The 19,610-nt window shown below is 43.6% G+C and overlaps 1 protein-coding gene across 3 annotated transcripts in view; it reads right to left on the bottom strand.

Moving 5' to 3' along the window:
- The window catches only part of CACNA1H (calcium voltage-gated channel subunit alpha1 H), a 364,555-nt gene that overhangs the window by 220,771 nt on the left and 124,174 nt on the right, over positions 1-19,610 (bottom strand). For all 3 annotated transcript variants that reach the window (XM_077449411.1, XM_077449413.1, XM_077449412.1), the window contains exon 6: positions 15-107. In XM_077449411.1, coding sequence (XP_077305537.1) covers positions 15-107 — 93 coding nt within the window. The remainder of the gene's footprint in view (positions 1-14; positions 108-19,610) is intronic.

Below are 19,610 nucleotides of genomic sequence, written 5' to 3'. Positions count from 1 at the left end.
AAGTAGATACTTACAATTATAAGTAGTATAAAATATATAAAATTGTAAAAAGAATGTGCATCCATGACATAGTACATGATGTCCACCCACCCTTCCAGGGTTATAACCTAGGAGAGAAAAGAGAATATTGATTACTATAATAATATACCCACACGCTGCAAAATAAATCAGAGGAGCCATTTTGCATTTTGCATTTTGATGGGGCAATAAAATGTATGTGTAGCCAAAATGTTTCTTTAAAAGTCTTGGATACAGTATGAAGGGCTAAACTACCATCAGTTTATTTTCTCGCCTTTCATTCTGGTGACCACTCTAAAATTTTGTATTTCCCATTATTTTCTAAGGAGGCCATGATTTTTGGATTAGATTGTAAGCTCCATGAGCTGGATCCTCCTAGTCCTTCTGTATTGAAATGTATTGTAATTGTACCACCCCCGTTATATAATTGTTGGCACTGTATACATCTTGTATAACAGGGGTCTCCAAACTGTGGCCCATAGACAGGATATGGGCAACAATGGGGTACTATTCCTCCAACTGATATCGAAATTGGGGAACCAATTATCACACTGACATTAATTATGAGGCACTATTCCTCCTACTCACACCAATGATGGGGCACTATTCCTCACACTGACATTAATAATGGAGCACTATTCCTCCCACTGACACCAATAATGGAGCACTATTCCTCCCACTGACACCAATAATGGAGCACAATTCCTCCGAATGATACCAATGATGGGGCACTATCCTCCCACTGACACCAATGATGGAGCACTATTCCCCAAACTGACACCAATTATGGGGCACTATTCCTCCCACTGATACCAATGACGGGGCGCTATTCCTCCCACTGACATCAATGATGGCGCACTATTCCTCCCACTGACACCAGTGATGGATTCTTCCCACGGACCCCAATAATGGAGCTCTATTCCCCACACTGACACCAATTATGAGGCACTATTCCTCCCACTGATACCAATGATGTAATTTTTTTTTACTCCCACTGACCACCAAATCTATGGCATTGTTTACTCTCACCAATGCTAGGGCATTTTCTACTGACCATAATCTGCCTCCCCTAAAGTCTGAAGGGCAGTAAACTGGCCCTTTGTTTCAAAAGTTTTGAGACCCCTGCTGTATAATAATAATAAAAACATGACAAGAAAAATATAATAAAATTTTTACAAAACTGTATAATAAGCAAAAACATAATGCACACAACATCCAAATAATAGTTAACCACTTAAGGACCGGAAGATTTCCCCCCTTCAACTGACAATTGCGCGGTCATGCGATGCTGTACCCAAACAAAATTGATGTCCTTTATTTGCAACAAATAGAGCTTTCTTTTGGTGGTATTTGATCACCTCTGCGATTTTTATTTTATTTATTCTTCTACATATTTTTGGTAAAAATAATCACAATAAGCTTATATTGATTGGTTTGCACAAAAGTTATAATGTCTACAAAATAAGGAATAGATTTATGCCATTTTTATTATTATTATTTTTCACTAGTAATGGCGATGATCTGTGTTTTTTAGTGGGGCTGCGACATTGCAGTGGACACATCGAACACCTAACTGACATTTTTGACACTTTTTTGGGAACTAATGACATTATTACAGTAATCAGTGCTAAAAATATGCACATTAATTGTACTAATGACTCTGGCAGGGAAGGGGTTAACATCAGGGGCGTTCAAGGGGTTAAATGGGAGTTCCCTGCAGGTGTGTTCTAACTGTATGGGGGATGGGCTGACTAGGCAAACACACAGATCCGTCTTCCTGCATAGAAGAAAGACAGGATCTGTATGATCTCCCCTGTCAGAACAGAGATTTGCCTTGTTTACATAGGCAGAGCCCAGCTCTGTCACTGTTGGGAACGATTGCAGGTAGCTGGCGGACATCGAGTCCACCCCACCCGCTGATTGGCACCCCCGCTGGCCAGTGGAGCCCACAAACTAAAGTTCCCAAGCTGACAGACGAAGGCAATTCACGGGAACGAGCCGACCTGCCGCAGTACAATGACGGCGGCTGGTTGGCAAATGGTTAATATTTAACTATCATTCATTAACCCTTACATTTTTACAGTTTTACCTGGGGATCTAACTTTAATGTTGAGATACGCCTACAGAATTAAGAAAACGCGTTTCATGGATTATACTGATGCTTTAATGATGCTTTCATTCCATGTGTTATAGTGGGTTTCCATGCTTTATAGGGGCTTTTTTTAACACTTTCTTTGGATCATCTGTGGTATATGATTCTGTAAATGGAGGTCTATAATTTATTTATTCAATGTATTTATTGAAATTGGTTGAACTGGATGGACTTGTGTCTTATTTCAAGCAGACTAAGCCCTTGTACACACGGTCGGAGATTCCGACAACCAAATCCGTTGGAGTAATTCCGAAGGATTAATTCCGGAAGAGGTCCGGAAGTGATGTTGCATACACACGGTTGGACTAAGTTGTCAGAAAATCTGATTGTACATAACATGATGACGTTATTTCGTTACGATGGGACTTCATTCAGGCTAGTAGCCAATAGCTTTGGTCTAGGAATTTGATCTGAGCATGCGTGGCACCTTGTCCGTCGGAGTAGGCTACACATGATCGGAGTATGTCCGATAGAATTTTGTCGGAAAATTTTACCGGCAAGTTGGAAAAATTGGTCTGTCGGATATTTCGACGGAAACAGTCCGATGCAGACCACACACAGTCGGAATATCCGACAAAATGGTCCGATAGGAAACATTCCGACGGAATCTCTGACCGTGTGTACAAGGGCTTACTATGTAACTATATAACTATGTAACTATGATGTTGTCAGCAAAGTGCAAGACTACTAATAAAAATCCATAAGATGGCATACAATGAGACTGCAAATATACAAAGTTATGACCAGTAACGGCTGGTGCTAAACCTTTTGGGTGGGGGAGGGGGGGCAAACAAACTCACCCCTCCACGGTCGCGGCACCCTCCGGCTTCCTCAGCTTCTTCTCCCAGTCTACCCGATCCGCCTCCTGCCCTGGTTGGCCAGGAGGAGAAGCCAGAAGACAATAGCGAATATTGATTCGCTAGTATCACAAGTGGATGGGTTCGGGGCGCAGTGCTCTGCATCTCGAGCCCAACCTTTTTCTGTTTCAATCGTTTTTATTCGGTTTTCAGAATTATAGTAAAATGTTACAACTTAAATATAAAAGAATGCAAAATGGTTCTGTCAACATAAACAGTAAATAAGAAGTTAACAATGATGGCATGTTTTAAGGGTAGGGAATTTAGGACAGAAATCCATGGAAGTCCATCTTTGGGTATCAGGAACTGCGCGAAAGTGATCAACTATGTTGAAGACTTGTATTACGAGACATGTTTGGTTATAATCCAATAAGAGGCAAAGCAACCAATGGGCCTAACATCAGTCCAATATTGTACATATGGCAGAGGGGTCAAGCAGGACAACACCTGCCCTCCCGACCACAAATGTAGGCTATAGATATAATAATGAAATTATAGCAAACGTAGTGACCACCATGTCATCTAATACAGGACTTATTTAAACTACCCTGAAAGTATTATATACTTAGAAAAATCAAATGTATCAGCAACATATCCTTATGAAATATATTCTCACACACAAAAGACGGAAATGCTAAAGTCGAGACAAAGGGTCTGACTAGAAGGCTTATCTTGCACCCAGGTAAAGAGATAGAAAAGAGCGACTCAGAAAAGGGAAAGAAAGGGAATCAAAAAAAGATAGCAAAATTTCAGCTGTTTAGTTGCCCCCTTTGGGGGATCCTTTTATGTCCTGTCTTTGTATTCTCTGATTATACACTCTTCATTCATTATACCGCACAACAGCTATGGTTGTTACATGTTTTTCTTTTACTTGACAAACTTCAATAAAAATTATTGAAATAAAAAAAGAGAGCAAAGAAGCGAGACCACACTTGTCCAGAAGTCCAATCTTGCACCCATCCAATGTCAATCCTGAGTGTTGGGCACCTGTAGGTAAGAGAGCCAAGGGGTCCAAACCTTTTCAAACATGGGTAGTTTATCCCATAGTACGCTGACCAGTTTTTTGTGGAGCATAATCCAGGTCAGTTTCCGTTTCAGTAAAGCTAAGTCGATGACTGGACTTTTCCAAGCAGTAGCGATAGTGATTTTGGCCACCAAAAACATATAGTAAATTAGAGTCTGTGTGGACACCTTGGGATGTTCTCCACAGGTCCAAAAACAAAGCTATATGAGGGTCCTTAGAAATGTTACCCATAGTGACTAGAGAGGGGGGGAGGGAGGACAGGAGGAAGTATTCCATAGAACACCGGCTTTGAGCAGTATTAGAGTAGCTCCCAGCTGGGGCCCCCCGACAGTGGCGGAATGCCAGGGCCCGGTCGCAAGTGAGACTGTTGCGACCCTGGTAGTTCCGCCACTGTTCTAACCCCAATCCACCCTACTACATAAAATGTGCTCTGTCTTTGTATAACTTCCTGTATCTGTCAATCTCTGTAAAGCAGGACAGGAAGTCGGGTAATTTTCCAGTGGGGACACATATCAAACCTGTAGCACTAGCTAGAATTTTTCTTTCATGTTTTTCAGGCAGATTAGAAAATGAAAGGGAGAAACATATTGCATCAATGCCAAGTGTCCTGGACTTGCTGGGACAGTCCTGTATCTCAGACCACTGTCCCGGGCTGTGTCCTGCGATCGCAGCAAAACCCTTATTTGATTTACTGAGCATGTGCAGTAACTAAATTGAAATAGTTGAAGGAAACAAGGCCATGAGTGGGCAGTTCATGCATATTTTAGGGAGGGAAAGCTGTGCCAGAAAGCGGGTGTGGTCTGGATGAAAGGATGCATAAAGTGGGCATGTCAAGTGTGGGCCCTGGGCGGGGGGGTGACTGTTTCGGGGACTGGGATTAATATGTTGGTATATATGGATAATACAAATAATTATTCTTTACAACACCTAAGGAACGGGTGGACAGAATATTAATATAACCTTCAAAGTAGCAGCTGCAGCTGTACACATGACAGGTACCCTTTACCGTCCCAATAATCTTTCATGCAAGGCTCCCTCATGTATTTTTCTGGGTTCTCGTTTCATCTCCGGTAATTAAACTCCATACGGGAGATAATTAATCATAAGCAGACACATTAAAAAGCCTAAACATCACATCCAGCTGAAAGGATCTGCGCTCGCAACGCGGAATTATTTATCCGCTCTGATCAAAGTGCAGTTTGCAATCCTATCCGTAAATAATGGAAATTCCAGAAATGCTTAAAATGGAAGTCAGTAGAAATATCCCCAGTAATTGGCATTTGATCAGGTCCTGTGAGCCGCAGGAGGTCCTCCATAGAAAGTCGCAGCTTACATATATGTCCTAAACCTGAGCCTCACCGTCAGACTCGCACAGTTGTACAGGTTCCTCTCCTCTACTGAAATTGTTTATTCTGATTTCACCGCACACTGTGAGCCTCTCACAGTGTGTATCAGAAGATGCAGCTAGTCTGATAGAGCCCACCGCATTTCATGGCTGGAGGATGTCCAGCGTCATCTAGCTTTTTTCCTCCTCAGCCTGACTGTCCCTGGCCAACCCCTTTCTTTTACTGGATTTCAGCTCTTTCAAATATAGAGGCTCAGCATCCCATGTGGATGTTACCCGGGGTGGTCTGCATCCAAATACATCCAAAGTGCAGTATGTAAGAGCAATTTATTATTAAAAAGCAAATAAACCACTCACATGTAATGCCAAAAACTCCAAGACTATTCCCTTTTGTACACCTAATTAAACAACGCTCTGCTGGTCGGAGGCACAGTGAAAGCCCTGCTTGATTTCTATACAGTCATAAAAAAATTATATAAAATCTCTGGGACTTTGGCACATTTACAGAGTTTATTATTCCTAATTATTCGAGCTGTGTGGGTGTTTATTTTCTGTTCACTGGGTGTGCCCTACATTCCAGCGCTGTCAGGGTCGGTCTGCTAACACTGATGCATTTGCCTTTGTGGGAAAGCTTCTTGTACGCTGACGTCGGCCTGCTGCCAGGGTGCTGCACAATTTTTTTATTCTGCATCCTCACTCAGCAGAAATCACAGCTATCCCATGAAGCCCTGTGTGTACGAGCGGGCCGGATCTACGTAGAATTGAATGCAGTGTTTATTTCCCCCTAACAGCCGTCATTAGTCATCTGCATACCTGCACTTATTAACATCCGGAGTGCAGCCTTAATGTGTATCTATAGACTAAACCTTTGTTTTCGTTTTTTAATTTTGGATAGAGTGGAATCAGAACCCCTGTCAGGTTTTACTTTTCTGTGTTAAATAAATTTTTATCTCAATTCCTGTGTTGGTGACAACAGACATGAAGTGAGGAAAATCTGCAACAGGGAAGCAGACAATAAAAATCTGACAGGGGTTCCAGCCCTCCCCTGCTTAATTTAAAGCTGAACTGGAAGCAGATATTAAAGATGAGCTCCAGTCTCCCCCAGAAAAATTAAGAATCAGCAGCTACAAAAACTGAAGCTGCTGACTTTTAATATAAGGATATTTATCTGTCCAAGGATCCAGCGCTGACCTCACCCGAGCCGATTCTTCAATCAGCTTTGGGTCCAGGTGCTGGCATCTTAAAGCAGAACTTCACCCACAAAAGGGAAGTTCCACTTGTTTGCATCCACCCCCCTCCACTGCCACATTTGGCACTTTTTTTGGGGTGGGGGGGGAGCGGGTACCTGGTTTTTAACAGGTAGCCACTCCCACTTCCAGGCAGATCGCTACAGCGATATTCAGCCCCTTCTTCTTCCCCCTGCTGACTCCTGGGACACATCACAGGTCCCAGAAGACTGCGGGACCATTTACAAAGTGCAGTGTGACTTGCACATGCCCAGTAGGAAACCGGCTGTGAAGCCAGAAGGCATTACCCCTGGTTTCCTTTACCTAAGATGTCGGCGCCTGCACCTGAAGCTTATTGAAGAATCAACTCAGGTGAGGACATCGCTGGATCCCTGGACAGGTAAGTGTCCTTAGATTAAAAGTCAGCAGCTACAGTATTTGTAGCTGCTGACTTTTAATTTTTTTTTTTTTGGGGGGGGGGGGGAGAGTGGAGCCTCTCTTTAAATAAGGGAGACTGGAAATGAAGCCTGGTGGCTTCACAGCTGGCTTCCCACTGCTCATGCACAAGCCTAGCTTTGTGAATGGTCCCACAGGCTATTGGGACCTGTGATGTGTCCCAGAATGCTGTGGGGGAAGAAGGGTGGGGTGAACTGCCAAAACAAGGTACCCACTCCCCCCCCCCACCCCCCCAAAAAACTTCAAATAATTAAAGAGGGGGAGGGGAATGCAAAGAAGCAGAATTTTCCTGTATCATCAATACATCTTCAAATTGGAACTTTACTCTGTCAATCATCATTGACTATTTTTAATCCTTATGCTGTTAGAATTAGTAACTAGATAGGAAATTATATCATATTTACTTGTTTTAAACTTTTTTTTTCTTTACAATACCTCAGTTATTTCCTGGTTTCTTGTTTTGACCAACATGATGTCATACATCCCAGGAATCTTTGTGAGGGGAGGAGGAACTTTCTCAGCTAAGCACACCCTCCTGCCTGCATGCCTGAGCTAAGGCAAAAGGATTCCAGGAAGTAAATGCTACATGAATCATCTGCCCTTACTCAATATGGCCATAGCCAGAAATGCTAGGGGGGGGGGGGGGGGGTGATTTTCAAAGTGATTTCTCAGCACTATCATGGAATCATGGAATCATGGATAGATGGGGAGCTTGCTTTGGATAGTAAAAATTAATTAAATAGAATTTTTGGTTTGTGGTCCTCAGGTGCAGTGTTGTTCCTAAACTGGTAGAAGCCCCTTGTAATCTCCTGTACAACAGAATTAAAGTGTGAGAGGAAACAGCAGCACAAGCATACATTCAGTTCATGTGCTGACAAGAAGATGCTGATAGGAGGAGAGAGCAGAGTAACAGAGTCATGCGCTCATCACTTTACTGCTTCTCCTTTCACTGTCCAGGCACATTCTGTGGGTGGGTCCAGGACACCCTGGGCTCAGAGGAAGTGGGTTGAATGATGCTGGACACTAGACCGAGGACATTTAGTGGCAGAAAAGTACTGCAGGGAAAATCCTGCCTACCCAGACATCTCTTCAAAAGGTTCTGAATGCCGGGGGACGGCAAAGATTAGTTGATCAATGTGATTGGCGGATACAGTAGTCACATGATCGGAAGCTGGTCCCACTGGCTGCCGACTTTTAGCAAGTTTGGGGTGGAGGAAATTCACTGGCTTGCACAGAGTCCTGATCTCAACCCCGATACAACACCTTTGGGATGAATTAGAGTGGAGACTGTGAGCCAGGCCTTCTCATCCACATCAGTGCCTGACCTCACAAATGCTCTTCTGGAAGAATGGTCAAACATTCCCATAGACACGCTCCTAAACCTTGTGGACAGCCTTCCCAGAAGAGTTGATGCTGTTATAGCTGCAAAGGGTGGGCCAACTCAATATTGAACCCTACAGACTAATACACACGATCGAACATTGATTGGACATTCCGAGAACAGAACCGTGTTTTTTTTCTTGCATACACACGGTCGCACAAAGTTGTCGGGATTTCCGAAATGTCAAGAACGCGGTGACGTACAACACGTACGGCGAGCCATGAAAAATGAAGTTCGATAGCCAGTGCGGCTCTTCTGCTTGATTCTGAGCATGCGTGGAACTTTGTGCGTCGGAATTTCCGACAACGGATTCTGTTGTCTGAAAATTTGAGATCCAGATCTCAAATTTTGACTGACGGAAATTCTGATGGAAAATGTATGATGGAGACTACACACGGTTGGAATTTCTGACAAAAAGCTCCCATCGAACATTTTCCGTCGGAAAATCCAACTGTGTGTACGCGGCAGAAGACTGGGATGCCATTAAAGTTCATGAGTGTGTAGAGGCAGGCGTCCCAATACTTTTGGTAGTATAATGTATGTGTTAGATGGTTGTAAAGGGGATAATGGGCTATTTATTATTATTATTATTATACAGAATTTATATATTTTTCTCTTGATATTTTGGGCTGGAGTTTTTAAATGTGTTGGAGTTTTTTTAAATGTGTGTTTTTTAGCACATTGGCGCACTACATGCATAGGGAAGCCCATTCATTTCCAGTAGCTCATTTACCTTTTTGAGCTTCGCTTGTTTTTCAACATTTTGACGCATTTACCACGCCTATTTTTTGCATGAAAACAGCATGTCTGCTTGCCACTAGGGATGAGCCCGCTGTTTGAAACGAACATCACGTGTTCGCTTGTTCACCGAATATCGAATATTATGGGGCGTTCGTGGGAAATTCGAGTGCCTGTGGAGCGTGCCATAATTAATGGTGAGACCATCATTGTATGAATATCAGAGCTGTTACTGATTAAAATTTTCGTGCTCGATGAATCAATTTTTTTTTTTAATTGATGAATTGACTAATTTTGATTAATTATAACACACATACAGATCCGACTACTTTTAGCTGATCTCCTTGCATTGCAACTCTGCATTAGTCAGTGGTAAATGTGATATACACCATGGGGGTTATTTACGAAAGGCAAATCCACTTTACACTGCAAGTGCACTTGGAAGTGCAGTCACTAAATCTAAGGGGTAGATCTGAAATGAGGGGAAGCTCTGCTGATTTTATCATCCAATCACGTACAAGCTAAAATGCTGTTTTTTTATTTTCCTTGTATGTCCCCCTCAGATCTACAGCGACTACACTTCCAAGTGCACTTTCAGTGCAAAGTGGATTTTCCTTTCGTAAATAACCCCCTATATACAATCACCTGACACTAGTTTCCACAATCCATGACTGAACTTCACAGTTCACACAAATACATTTTAAAATCAAACTGTAGCACTGACGTAAGTCTTTTTTTTTTTCCACAGTAGCGTGACAATCCCTCCACCTCCGGTCTAACTAATCACTCTCACCTTATGGCATGGACCCCTGTGCAAACAGGTGGTCACGCAAGCGGGTATCAAAAGGGTTAACACGGACCATAAACTTCTCTCACGTCTCCTTAGATCTCAGCAAGGACGCCAGGTCATGGGTAGAAAGAAAAGATCTAAGTGTTCACCTCTTAGGTATAAGATTTAATTTTTGTGTTCAAACACAAACTACTCACATAAAGATGATAAAAACACAGCATGTAAAGCCGACAATTGTGTTAGTTCCGTAGGGCAGCAGCGGGTGAAGTCATGCGTAGCTCCTCCCCCATACACGTTACGTTCAATCAGAACTTCGACATCACCGGACTCCTCCCCCTTCCCTTCGTTAGCAGATGGAGGCACTTGGGGAAGGGGGGAGGAGTCCGGTGACATCGATGTCCGTGACATCACCGGATCTCCGACAGAACTCCCTGAAGACCCGGAAGCCGGCGGAGAGGTGAGTACTGATCAAAAGAATTTTGAGCGATCAAAAAAATGTATCGATTAATCGAGGAATTAATCTTTAATTTCCACAGCCCTAATGGATATAGATGTATGTTTGTCCCAAGTATGTTTAAATTTACTTACTGTTGACTTACTCACTACCTCTGCTGGAAGACTGTTCCAAGCATCAACTACTCCTTTGGTAAAATAATCCTTTCTGGGATTACTTTTGATCTGTCCTCCTGCCAGTTAGAGGTCATGTCCCCGTGTTCTTGACCTTAGCTTCATATCCTGGTACTTCCAGCCAGGTAGACTTCTACTGCCTTCTACTGAGAGAGAGGAATATATAAAGGCACACTGCTGGTTTCACACCTTTGTGTTTTTGCTTGATGCTTCCTCCATTGAAATCAACAGAAACGCATCAAAATGTGCATCAACACATGTCATGACACATGTTGACGTATCATGGTCGCACGTAAACGCATCATGACGCATATCCCTGATACATGTTGACATTTACTACAAAGTGCATGGCCATGTGCCTTCAATACACTTGATAATACATACTAAAACGCGTCAACATGTCTTTTGATGCTTTTCCATTCATTTCAATAGAAAAAGCGTCAGAGCGAAAAATGAATAGGTGTGAATCCAGCCTCAAGGTAGGGAGAATGTGTCTGTGTAGGTGATAGGAATATACTGCTTTACTTATAATTTAGCTAAACACAGGAATTTTTTAACATTTAAAAATTCTGATTAAATGAAGGATTAAATAGATAAAGCCAAAACTGTGGTCTTATTTTGGGATCTTGGTAGCAGTAAAGGGCTGGGTCCCATTGGGGAGATTTCCATTCCCTGAGACACAGCAGGGCAGAAGAGTAGATCTCATTAACATTCTCAGACGGTTGTCACCAGAACACGTGTCCCCATTGGAAGATTTCCCCTCACTTCCTGTTCCTGTGAGGCAGACAGAGGTTCAAACCCGTTAATGTTCTATCTCGAAGTAACAATTTAGCCCGCTTGAAACCCGGACACATGATTTAAAACCCGGCTTGTCCAGGTGAATCCTGGACAAGTGGCAACCCTAGCTGACAACCCACGCTACGCCATAAAAAACTGTCTCCTAACTTTTTTAGCTGGCTCCTAGATTCAAAGCTCATTTTTTCAAGCCTTGCTTGAATGCATTGTTTAGGTTGGTCCTCATATTACGTAGCTATGGTAAATTGAAAGGAGTTTGTACAGAGATTGTACAATGACACTTTAATGTGTGTGGACAGCTTAAAGCCCAGCATAATATATTGGCTTTATAAATGAAGAAAATAAATGACTCTCTCTCTGATCACACATGTACAGGAAATCAGATGATGACTTTTTTCCGGCTGAACGATCCCACTCCGCTCCCGTTAATTATCAGGAGCCATGTTCATTAACATACAGCACAAATCCCACCACCAGAGACTGATAAGGCTGCGTGTGCCTGGCGTAGTCCTCGGGCCGTCCTCTGGGGCCGCAGCCAGTTCACAGCTCCTCGATTTAGAAGAAAAGGTCTGGGAAAGGCCAGGCTGTCTACGGAAGAGACCGTTTTAATGGCTTCCTTCTCAGAGTGCCATCCACATACGAGATGAACAGACGGGACCTGTCAGAGCTGCTTCCCAAATGTCTTCTAAAAGTCCAACTGAGGTCCCAGAAATAGAATTTGTTCCAGTTTTACCTCCCATTTCCCTTTATGGGGGGTGTGCAGGGCAACTAAACATGACTGTGAAGTTTAGGCGACCAATCATCTTTGAGCATTTTGAAGCGCTTTTCCAGAAGCACTTTAACATGTGACACCGGATTTCCATGGTATTCTATTGTGCCCGACTACATGTTGCTTAATGCTCAGGAAAAGTACAAAAGCTTCTTTGGGGTATTAACGCTCTTTTTTTTGTCTCTCTCTAAAGTCTAGGCCTGGGGAGATGGGGGGTTAACAGTTTCACTGCCATGTCCACCAATACAGGGAGGAGGGGTTAACCTTCACTGCCATGAACACCAATGTTGGGGGTTATTATTGCTTCCATTTATTCCAATGTTGAGGTTATTGTTGCGTTAACTGACACCAGTGGTGTGGTCTATTATTGCATCCATGGACATCAATGTTGGGGTTATTATTGCTTTCACTGATACTAATGTTGGGGGTTATTATTGCTTTCACTGATACTAATGTTGGGGGTTATTATTGCTTTCACTGATACTAATGTTGGGGGTTATTATTGCATCCACTGACACCAATGTTAGGGGCTATTATTGCTTCCACTGATTCTAATGTTGGGAGTTATTATTGCTTCCACTGAAACTAATGTTGGGGGTTATTATTGCTTCCACTGATTCTAATGTTGGGACTTATTATTGCTTCCACTGAAACTAATGTTGGGGGTTATTATTGAATCCACCGGCACCAATGTTGGAAGTTTTAGTATTGTGCCTGTTGACACCAGTGCTGGGAGCTATTATTATGTTCACTGACACCAATGTTGGGTGTTATTGATATGTCCAATGATACCATTGTTGGGGGTTATTATTTTATTATTATTGTACTACAACCTTTTCAGTGTGCATTGAGAGATGCTGAAAAATATGCAGTAGGACCAAAACTTTGGGGTATTGAGGTGCGAAATTGTGCTGCTTTTGTGTGTCCCTTTGGAGGTCCCAGGAGTTGCACTTGAGGCCCTCTAAAATTTTCAAGTTGACCACCACTGTTCTAGACAGCTCATACATCACTACATTAAAGAGGAACTGCACTCTGCTCACATAATTTATAATAAAATCATTTTTGCCATGCTGAAGCTTCCCTCCAACCACTTTGCATATTAATTTATATATACTGTGATTGTGTACTTGCCAAATATGCTGCAGAAATCTCCCTCCACTGAGTCTGGTTGCAGCCATTTTAACTGTGGGCAGCTGAAGCTGCTGCCTGTTCACTTCCTGGATTTACACAGACACACAGAGGCACACCTCCAGCTCTCATTGGCCCTCTTATGACACATCCCCCCTCCCTTCCTGGCAAATACTCATAAGAGAGAGAGAGCTGTGCATGATGTCATAAGCCTAGACTAATGACCAGACAAGAAACAAGTGGGCTGTATAAGGTATTTACTGGCAGAAAAAAAAATGTTTTACTATCCAAAATTAAAACAACAAGAGCAGAGGATTTATTACATGAAAAGTTTAAAAAATGACTGAAGGTTCCGCTTTAAGATTCTCAGATTTGGGAAAAAAAAAAATTGTCCTAATTCTGGATGTCCGAACTCTGCCCTTTTTAGTAAAATCTGTAAGTGTTTCCCACTTCAAGACAGTGTGAAGAACTGATACTAAAATAAAAGATAATATAAACAACATAAAAGAATAATAAACTGAAAAGTGGAATAATTAGGGAGGAAAAGTCTGAGAAATACGATGTTTTTTTTTTTTTTTTAACTCACCAACGACAATTTCCAATTGCTTGTTTCCATTAGCGGGCTCAGTGGAGTGGGGCTCATCTATTTCAGAACAGACAAACCGAGAAAATCCGTTCTTCTCACTCCAATAATCAGCTTGTGTATCTGTATGTTCAGACCCACCGATACACTCCTGAGCTTCACCTAATCCTCAGACTGCTATACAAAGAGGATTAGTAGGTTGATGTATGTCCATGTATGTCCATGTATGTCCATGTCCCCAGACACTGGCTGTAGAAGGGAATAAATTGGTACTAAATCTAATTTTACGGCTTGTAGGAAAAGGCCACTGACCCTTATTTCCAAGGCTCTTTCCAGGTCATGTAGTGGACACAGGTGTTCTCATTACAGAACGGCAATCCATCTTGTCTGAGCACCAGGAGATGGTCAAGAATAGTCAAAAAGAATAATAATGTGCCCTACAAGGGATCTCTGTATGATAATTAGCCGTATACAGCTAAGGTGCTGAAGGATATATTGCCATGCTGAATTGGTTTCCTTTTGGTTGTTAGTATTTCTGGGCTTTAATATAAGCATATAGTATAGGGGAGCACAGTGGTTTAGAGGTCTCAGCACTCCTGCTGTGAGTCACTTACTCACTTAGCCTCAGGATCATTGATTGCCTCCTGCCGATATCCACTAGGCTCTTCCTAGGGAGGAAGATGTATACTCATACCACCATAGGATAGCTGGACTCTTTCCCACCAACTTCCTTCTTCCTTTCTCTGGTGAGCTTCTTCAGATACAACTTGATCCCTGGAGTCAAGATTGCAAATAGCCCCCCCCCCCAGCTAAGACCAGCTGGGACCTCTGTGTCTCTCTAATAGCTTCTTCTAGAAATCTGTCTCAGGGTCAGAGTCCCTGCACAGTGGTCTCCTCCAGCAGGACTGGACCCAGGATCTCTGCACCCTGCTGCTCTGGCCTTATACTATTTATGTGCACTCTCGCCACCTACTGGACACACCTCCCCAGGGATTGTCCAGAGTCCCACAGATTTTCAGGCTGAATGTCCTGCTCTTCCTCCCACAATGATTCTAGAGTCCTCTAGAAAAATGGGGGAAGCAACAGAGCAGCAGCCTGTGAGACATTGAGCAGCCCTGATCAATCAACCCCTGCTCCTCTGATTAAAGTGGAGCCAACTAAATTTACCTAGCAGCCCACGTTACTTCTATGAGAGTGCTACAAAGAACAAAAGTGTCAAGAAGCTGCAGTACCACTCACAGCCATTGTGAAAGCTAGCCAGGTAGCTATCATAAAACAGAAGGAGTGGTGGAAGGCTGCAGGCTCACAGCCATGTGGAAAGCTGTCAGGGCTGGGCTCAGCCCTTCCTTCTCAGAGCTGACTGCTCACCTGTCAGCTAATTGCCAGCTCCTATCTCTGCACAGTTACTCCGCTGTTGATGATATCCTGCTCATCAGTCCTGCCTACTTAAGCCGTACAGCCCAAAGGATCTCTGCCTACACCTTGGTCAACATCACAGAAATCTCCTGTGATTCTGTTCAAGACTTGCTTTGCTGACATCTCTTCTAGCTCCAGATTCTGCTTGCTGTTTCACTACATTGATCCCTGACTTCTGGCTTGGCTGACTAACCATTCCGGTTACTGAACTTTGGCTATGTTTTGACTATGTTTGTTCTTTTTACTTTTATTATTAAACAAGTGTGATTTAACTGTACTTCTGTTTGGGCCTGATTCCATGGTTTCTGACAAAAGCTCGAAGGTAAAGCATTTGTGCGGGTTCCGCAGTGGCACCTCTGTGTGGATGAGGCCACTGCGGGACCCGCACAAATTCCCACACAGAGAAATCCTAATGGCACGTCGCCCGCACTGGAAATCGCACCAGTACTGGGAAGCTTAGTTCCCATGCGGACTGCGATTTTAAAAATTGTGCAGGGCCTATGCACAGCTGCACAGATGTGCACCTAGCCTAAGAGAATGTGGGAAGTTTAAATGAAATCCAGCTTAACCACTTCCGGACCGCCCAATGTATATATACGTTGGCCTTTAATGATGGATATCTCGGTAACAGAAGCAGCTGCTGCCATAACCAAGATATCCATCTTTCAGTGGACAGTCCGGTTTACGATAATGGTGCACTCAGCTGTGGATTTGCCATGAGATCACCGTCACCGGTGGTGGGGGGGGGCACCCCTCTCGCCACTCTCCCGCGCTCTCCGCGGCTTACCCAAGCCATCGGTAGCAGCGGAGGCAATCAGGTCCTCTTCCTAGCTGGGTATGGATACGAGTGAGGCCAAGATGGCCCCCACCCGTTTCTAAACCATAGCAGGGTGGAAGCGACGTCAAAACGTCACTTTCGCCCATACCTCTTAAAGGGACATTTTTTTTTTGTAATTTTTTTATTGCATTTAGGTCCAAATATGAAATCTGAGGACTTTTTGGCCCCAGATCTCATATTTAAGAGGTCCTATCATGCTTTTTTCTATTACAAGGGATGTTTACATTACTTGTAATAGGAATAAAAGTGAACCCAAATAAAAAAAAATTTAAGTTTTAAAATCAATAAAATAAAGTAAAATAAATCAGAAAATCATTTTTTTTAGAGCACCTCGTCCCGACGATCTCACATGCAGAAGCAAATGCATACGTGAGTAGTGCCCGCATATGAAAACAGTGTTTAAACCACACGTGATCTAGCACTAGACCTCCTTGGTAACTGAAAACATGCAACCTGTAGAATTTTTTAAACGTCGTATGGAGATTTTTAAGATTAAAAGTTTGACGGCATTCCACAACTGGGCGCAAGGGCAATTTTGAAGCGCCACATGTTGGGTATCAATTTACTCGGCATAACATTATCTTTCACAATATAAAAAAAAATTGAGCTAACTTTACTCTTGTCTTATTTTTTAATTCAAAAAAGTGATTTTTTTCCCAAAAAATTGCACTTGTAAGACCGCTGCGCAAATACGGTGTGACAAAAAGTATTGCAATGTCCGCTATTTTATTCTCTAGGGTGTTAGAAAAAAAATGTATAATGTTTGGGGGTTCTAAGTAATTTTCTAGCAAAAAAAAATTGTTTTTAACTTGTAAACACAGAGTTTGAAAAACAGGCTCGGTCCTTGGGGGTGTGCAGATTGAAGGTTCCCATTTCATCATACTAGCAGTGTTGCTGGGGTAGCAGTCCGCCGACTGATTTTCAGTTGTCACCATATTTTCGAGGTAACACTAAGAATTCTCATGAAGAGTAATTGTTTTCCTAACTGTATTAGGAGTCGGGGAGTCAGTGACACATTGCTGCTACAGGTTACAGAGGCATGAATGAAGATTTAGGAATTCTATGCCTTGCCGGAGACCTAATCTATCCCCCCCCTCCCCTCCGTTCCCCGGCTTCCCCTGACCGAACTTCAGTAATCATCCAGATGGGCAGTGATGTGACAGACAGCGAGCAGGAGAAAATGAAAAGGGAGATCTTTTATTTAACGCTAGTGACAGTGCCGCTAATCAGATAAGACGCGTCGCGCGTTAACAGCGTGTGACAAACTATTCCAACGTGTCACCGTTCCAGCATGGGGGCTGAAAGAACGACTCGCCTCTATTTTAATAGATTTCTTCCAGGCCAAACGTGAACATTTTCTATTCAATGCTGGCAGGCAGGTTCTTTTTCTGTAGTCTTGTCCTAGGGTGGTGACGCTGGTCCTCCGTAGATATAGTAATAATTTGTTTTTATATGTTTATGACTTTTTTGATGGTATATATTTCTATAACTTTGACACCTTAACCACTTGCTTACTGGGCACTTAAACCCCCCTCAGTCCCAGACCAATTTTCAGCTTTCAGCGCTGATGCACTTTGAATGACAATTGCGTGGTCATACAACACTGTACCCAAATGAAATTTTTATCATTTTTTTCCCACAAATAGAGCTTTCTTTTGGTGGTATTTAGTTACAGCTCGGAGTTTTATTTTTTGCTAAACAAACAAAAAAAAGATGCAAAAAAAAAAAAAAAAAAATCATGTTTTAATAGTTTGTTCTAAAATTTAGCAAACGGGTAATTTTTCTCCTTCATTGAAGTGCGCTGATTAGGCGGCACTGATAGGCTGCATTGGTGGGCACTGATGGGCTGCATTGGTGGCCACTGATGGGCTGCACTGGTGGGCACTGATAGGCTGCACTGGTGGGCACTGATAGGCATAGTTAAGGCGGCACTAATAGGCACAGATAAGGCGGCACCGATGGGCACAGATAAGGCGGCACAGATAAGATGGGCACAGATAAGATGGCACGGATGGGTGGCACGGATGGGTGGCACGGATGGGTGGCACGGATGGGTGGCACTGATAGATGGGACTGATGGGCACTGATAGGTGGCACTGATAGGTGGCTCTGATAGGTGGCACTGCTGGGCACTGATGGGTGGCACTGCTGAGCGGCACTGCTGGGCACTGATGGGCGGCACTGGGGTGCAGCACCTTTGAGGCAGATTGTGGGCACTGTGGGTGGCACTGTGGGTGGCACTGCTGGGTGGCACTGTGGGCACTGCTGGGTGGCACTGTGGGCACTGCTGGGTGGCACTGACGGGGGGCACTAACTTTTATTAAACTGGCACTGCAGGGGGCAGGTGGGCACTGGCAGGGGGCAGGTGAGCGCTTAGATTATTGGCCGTGATCGGGACTGATGTCCCGATCACGGCCGCCGGTGATCGGCTTTTTTTTTTTCTCCTCGCGCTGTCAGCGCGAGGAGGAATAATAGCCGATTACCGGCTCCGTTCTATCACATGATCAGCTGTCATTGGCTGACAGCTGATCACGTGATAAGGGGTCGGGATCGACCCCTTTCACGGATCGGTGATCAGGCGAGTCTCATGGACTCGCCGATCACAGAGCGCGCCGCGCGCGCCCCTCAGGGGGCGCGCAGGCCGCTCGTACACGGGACGACGTCAATAGACGTAGTCCCGGAAATGTAGGACCGCGCTAATGCCGTCATTTGGCAATAGCGCGGTACCGAAGTGGTTAAAAATGCCCTGTACAAACGGTCGGAATTTCCGACGGAAAATGTGCGATCGGCTCGCGTTGTGGGAAAATCCGATCATGTGTGGGCTCCATCTGACTTTTTCCGTCGGATTTTCCGACACACAAAGTTTGAGAACAGGATCTAAAATTTTCCGACAACAAAATCCGATCGTTTAAATTCCGATCGTGTGTAGACAATTCCGACAGACAAAGTGCCACGCATGCTCAGAATAAATTAAGAGACCACAGCTATCGGCTACTGGCCGGTTTATAGTCCCGACGTACGTGTTTGAGGTCACCTTGTTCAGAGCGATCGGATTTTCCGACAACTTTGTCCAACCGTGTGTATGCTAGACAAGTTTGGCACAAAATCCATCTGAAAAAATCCAAGGGATTTTGTTGTCGGAATGTCCGACCGTGTGTATGGGGCATTAGTAAACATTTGTCTTGTATCTGTATCTTGAAAGTGGGATGCGGTGTCTTCTTGACCCGGGGACTATTTATATATCATTGTCATATACTCTACATACTCTCCTCCAATCCCTACACTGGCTCCCAATCACCCAGCGAATTAAATTCAAAATACTAACCACAACATACAAAGCCATTCACAACTCTGCCCCGAGCTACATCACCAATCTTGTCTCCAAACATCACCCAAATCCTCCTCTCTGCTCTTCTCAAGACCTCCTACTCTCAAGCTCTCTCTCGTCTCCTCCTCCCATGCTCGTC

The sequence above is a fragment of the Lithobates pipiens genome, unplaced genomic scaffold (assembly GCF_037356315.1).
Source record: "Lithobates pipiens isolate NorthernLeopardFrog02 unplaced genomic scaffold, aLitPip1_a1.2 Scaffold_22, whole genome shotgun sequence".
Classification (NCBI taxonomy): Eukaryota; Metazoa; Chordata; class Amphibia; order Anura; family Ranidae; genus Lithobates; species Lithobates pipiens.
Note: the sequence above shows the minus strand (reverse complement) of the source record. Positions and strands in the feature narration are given on the sequence as shown.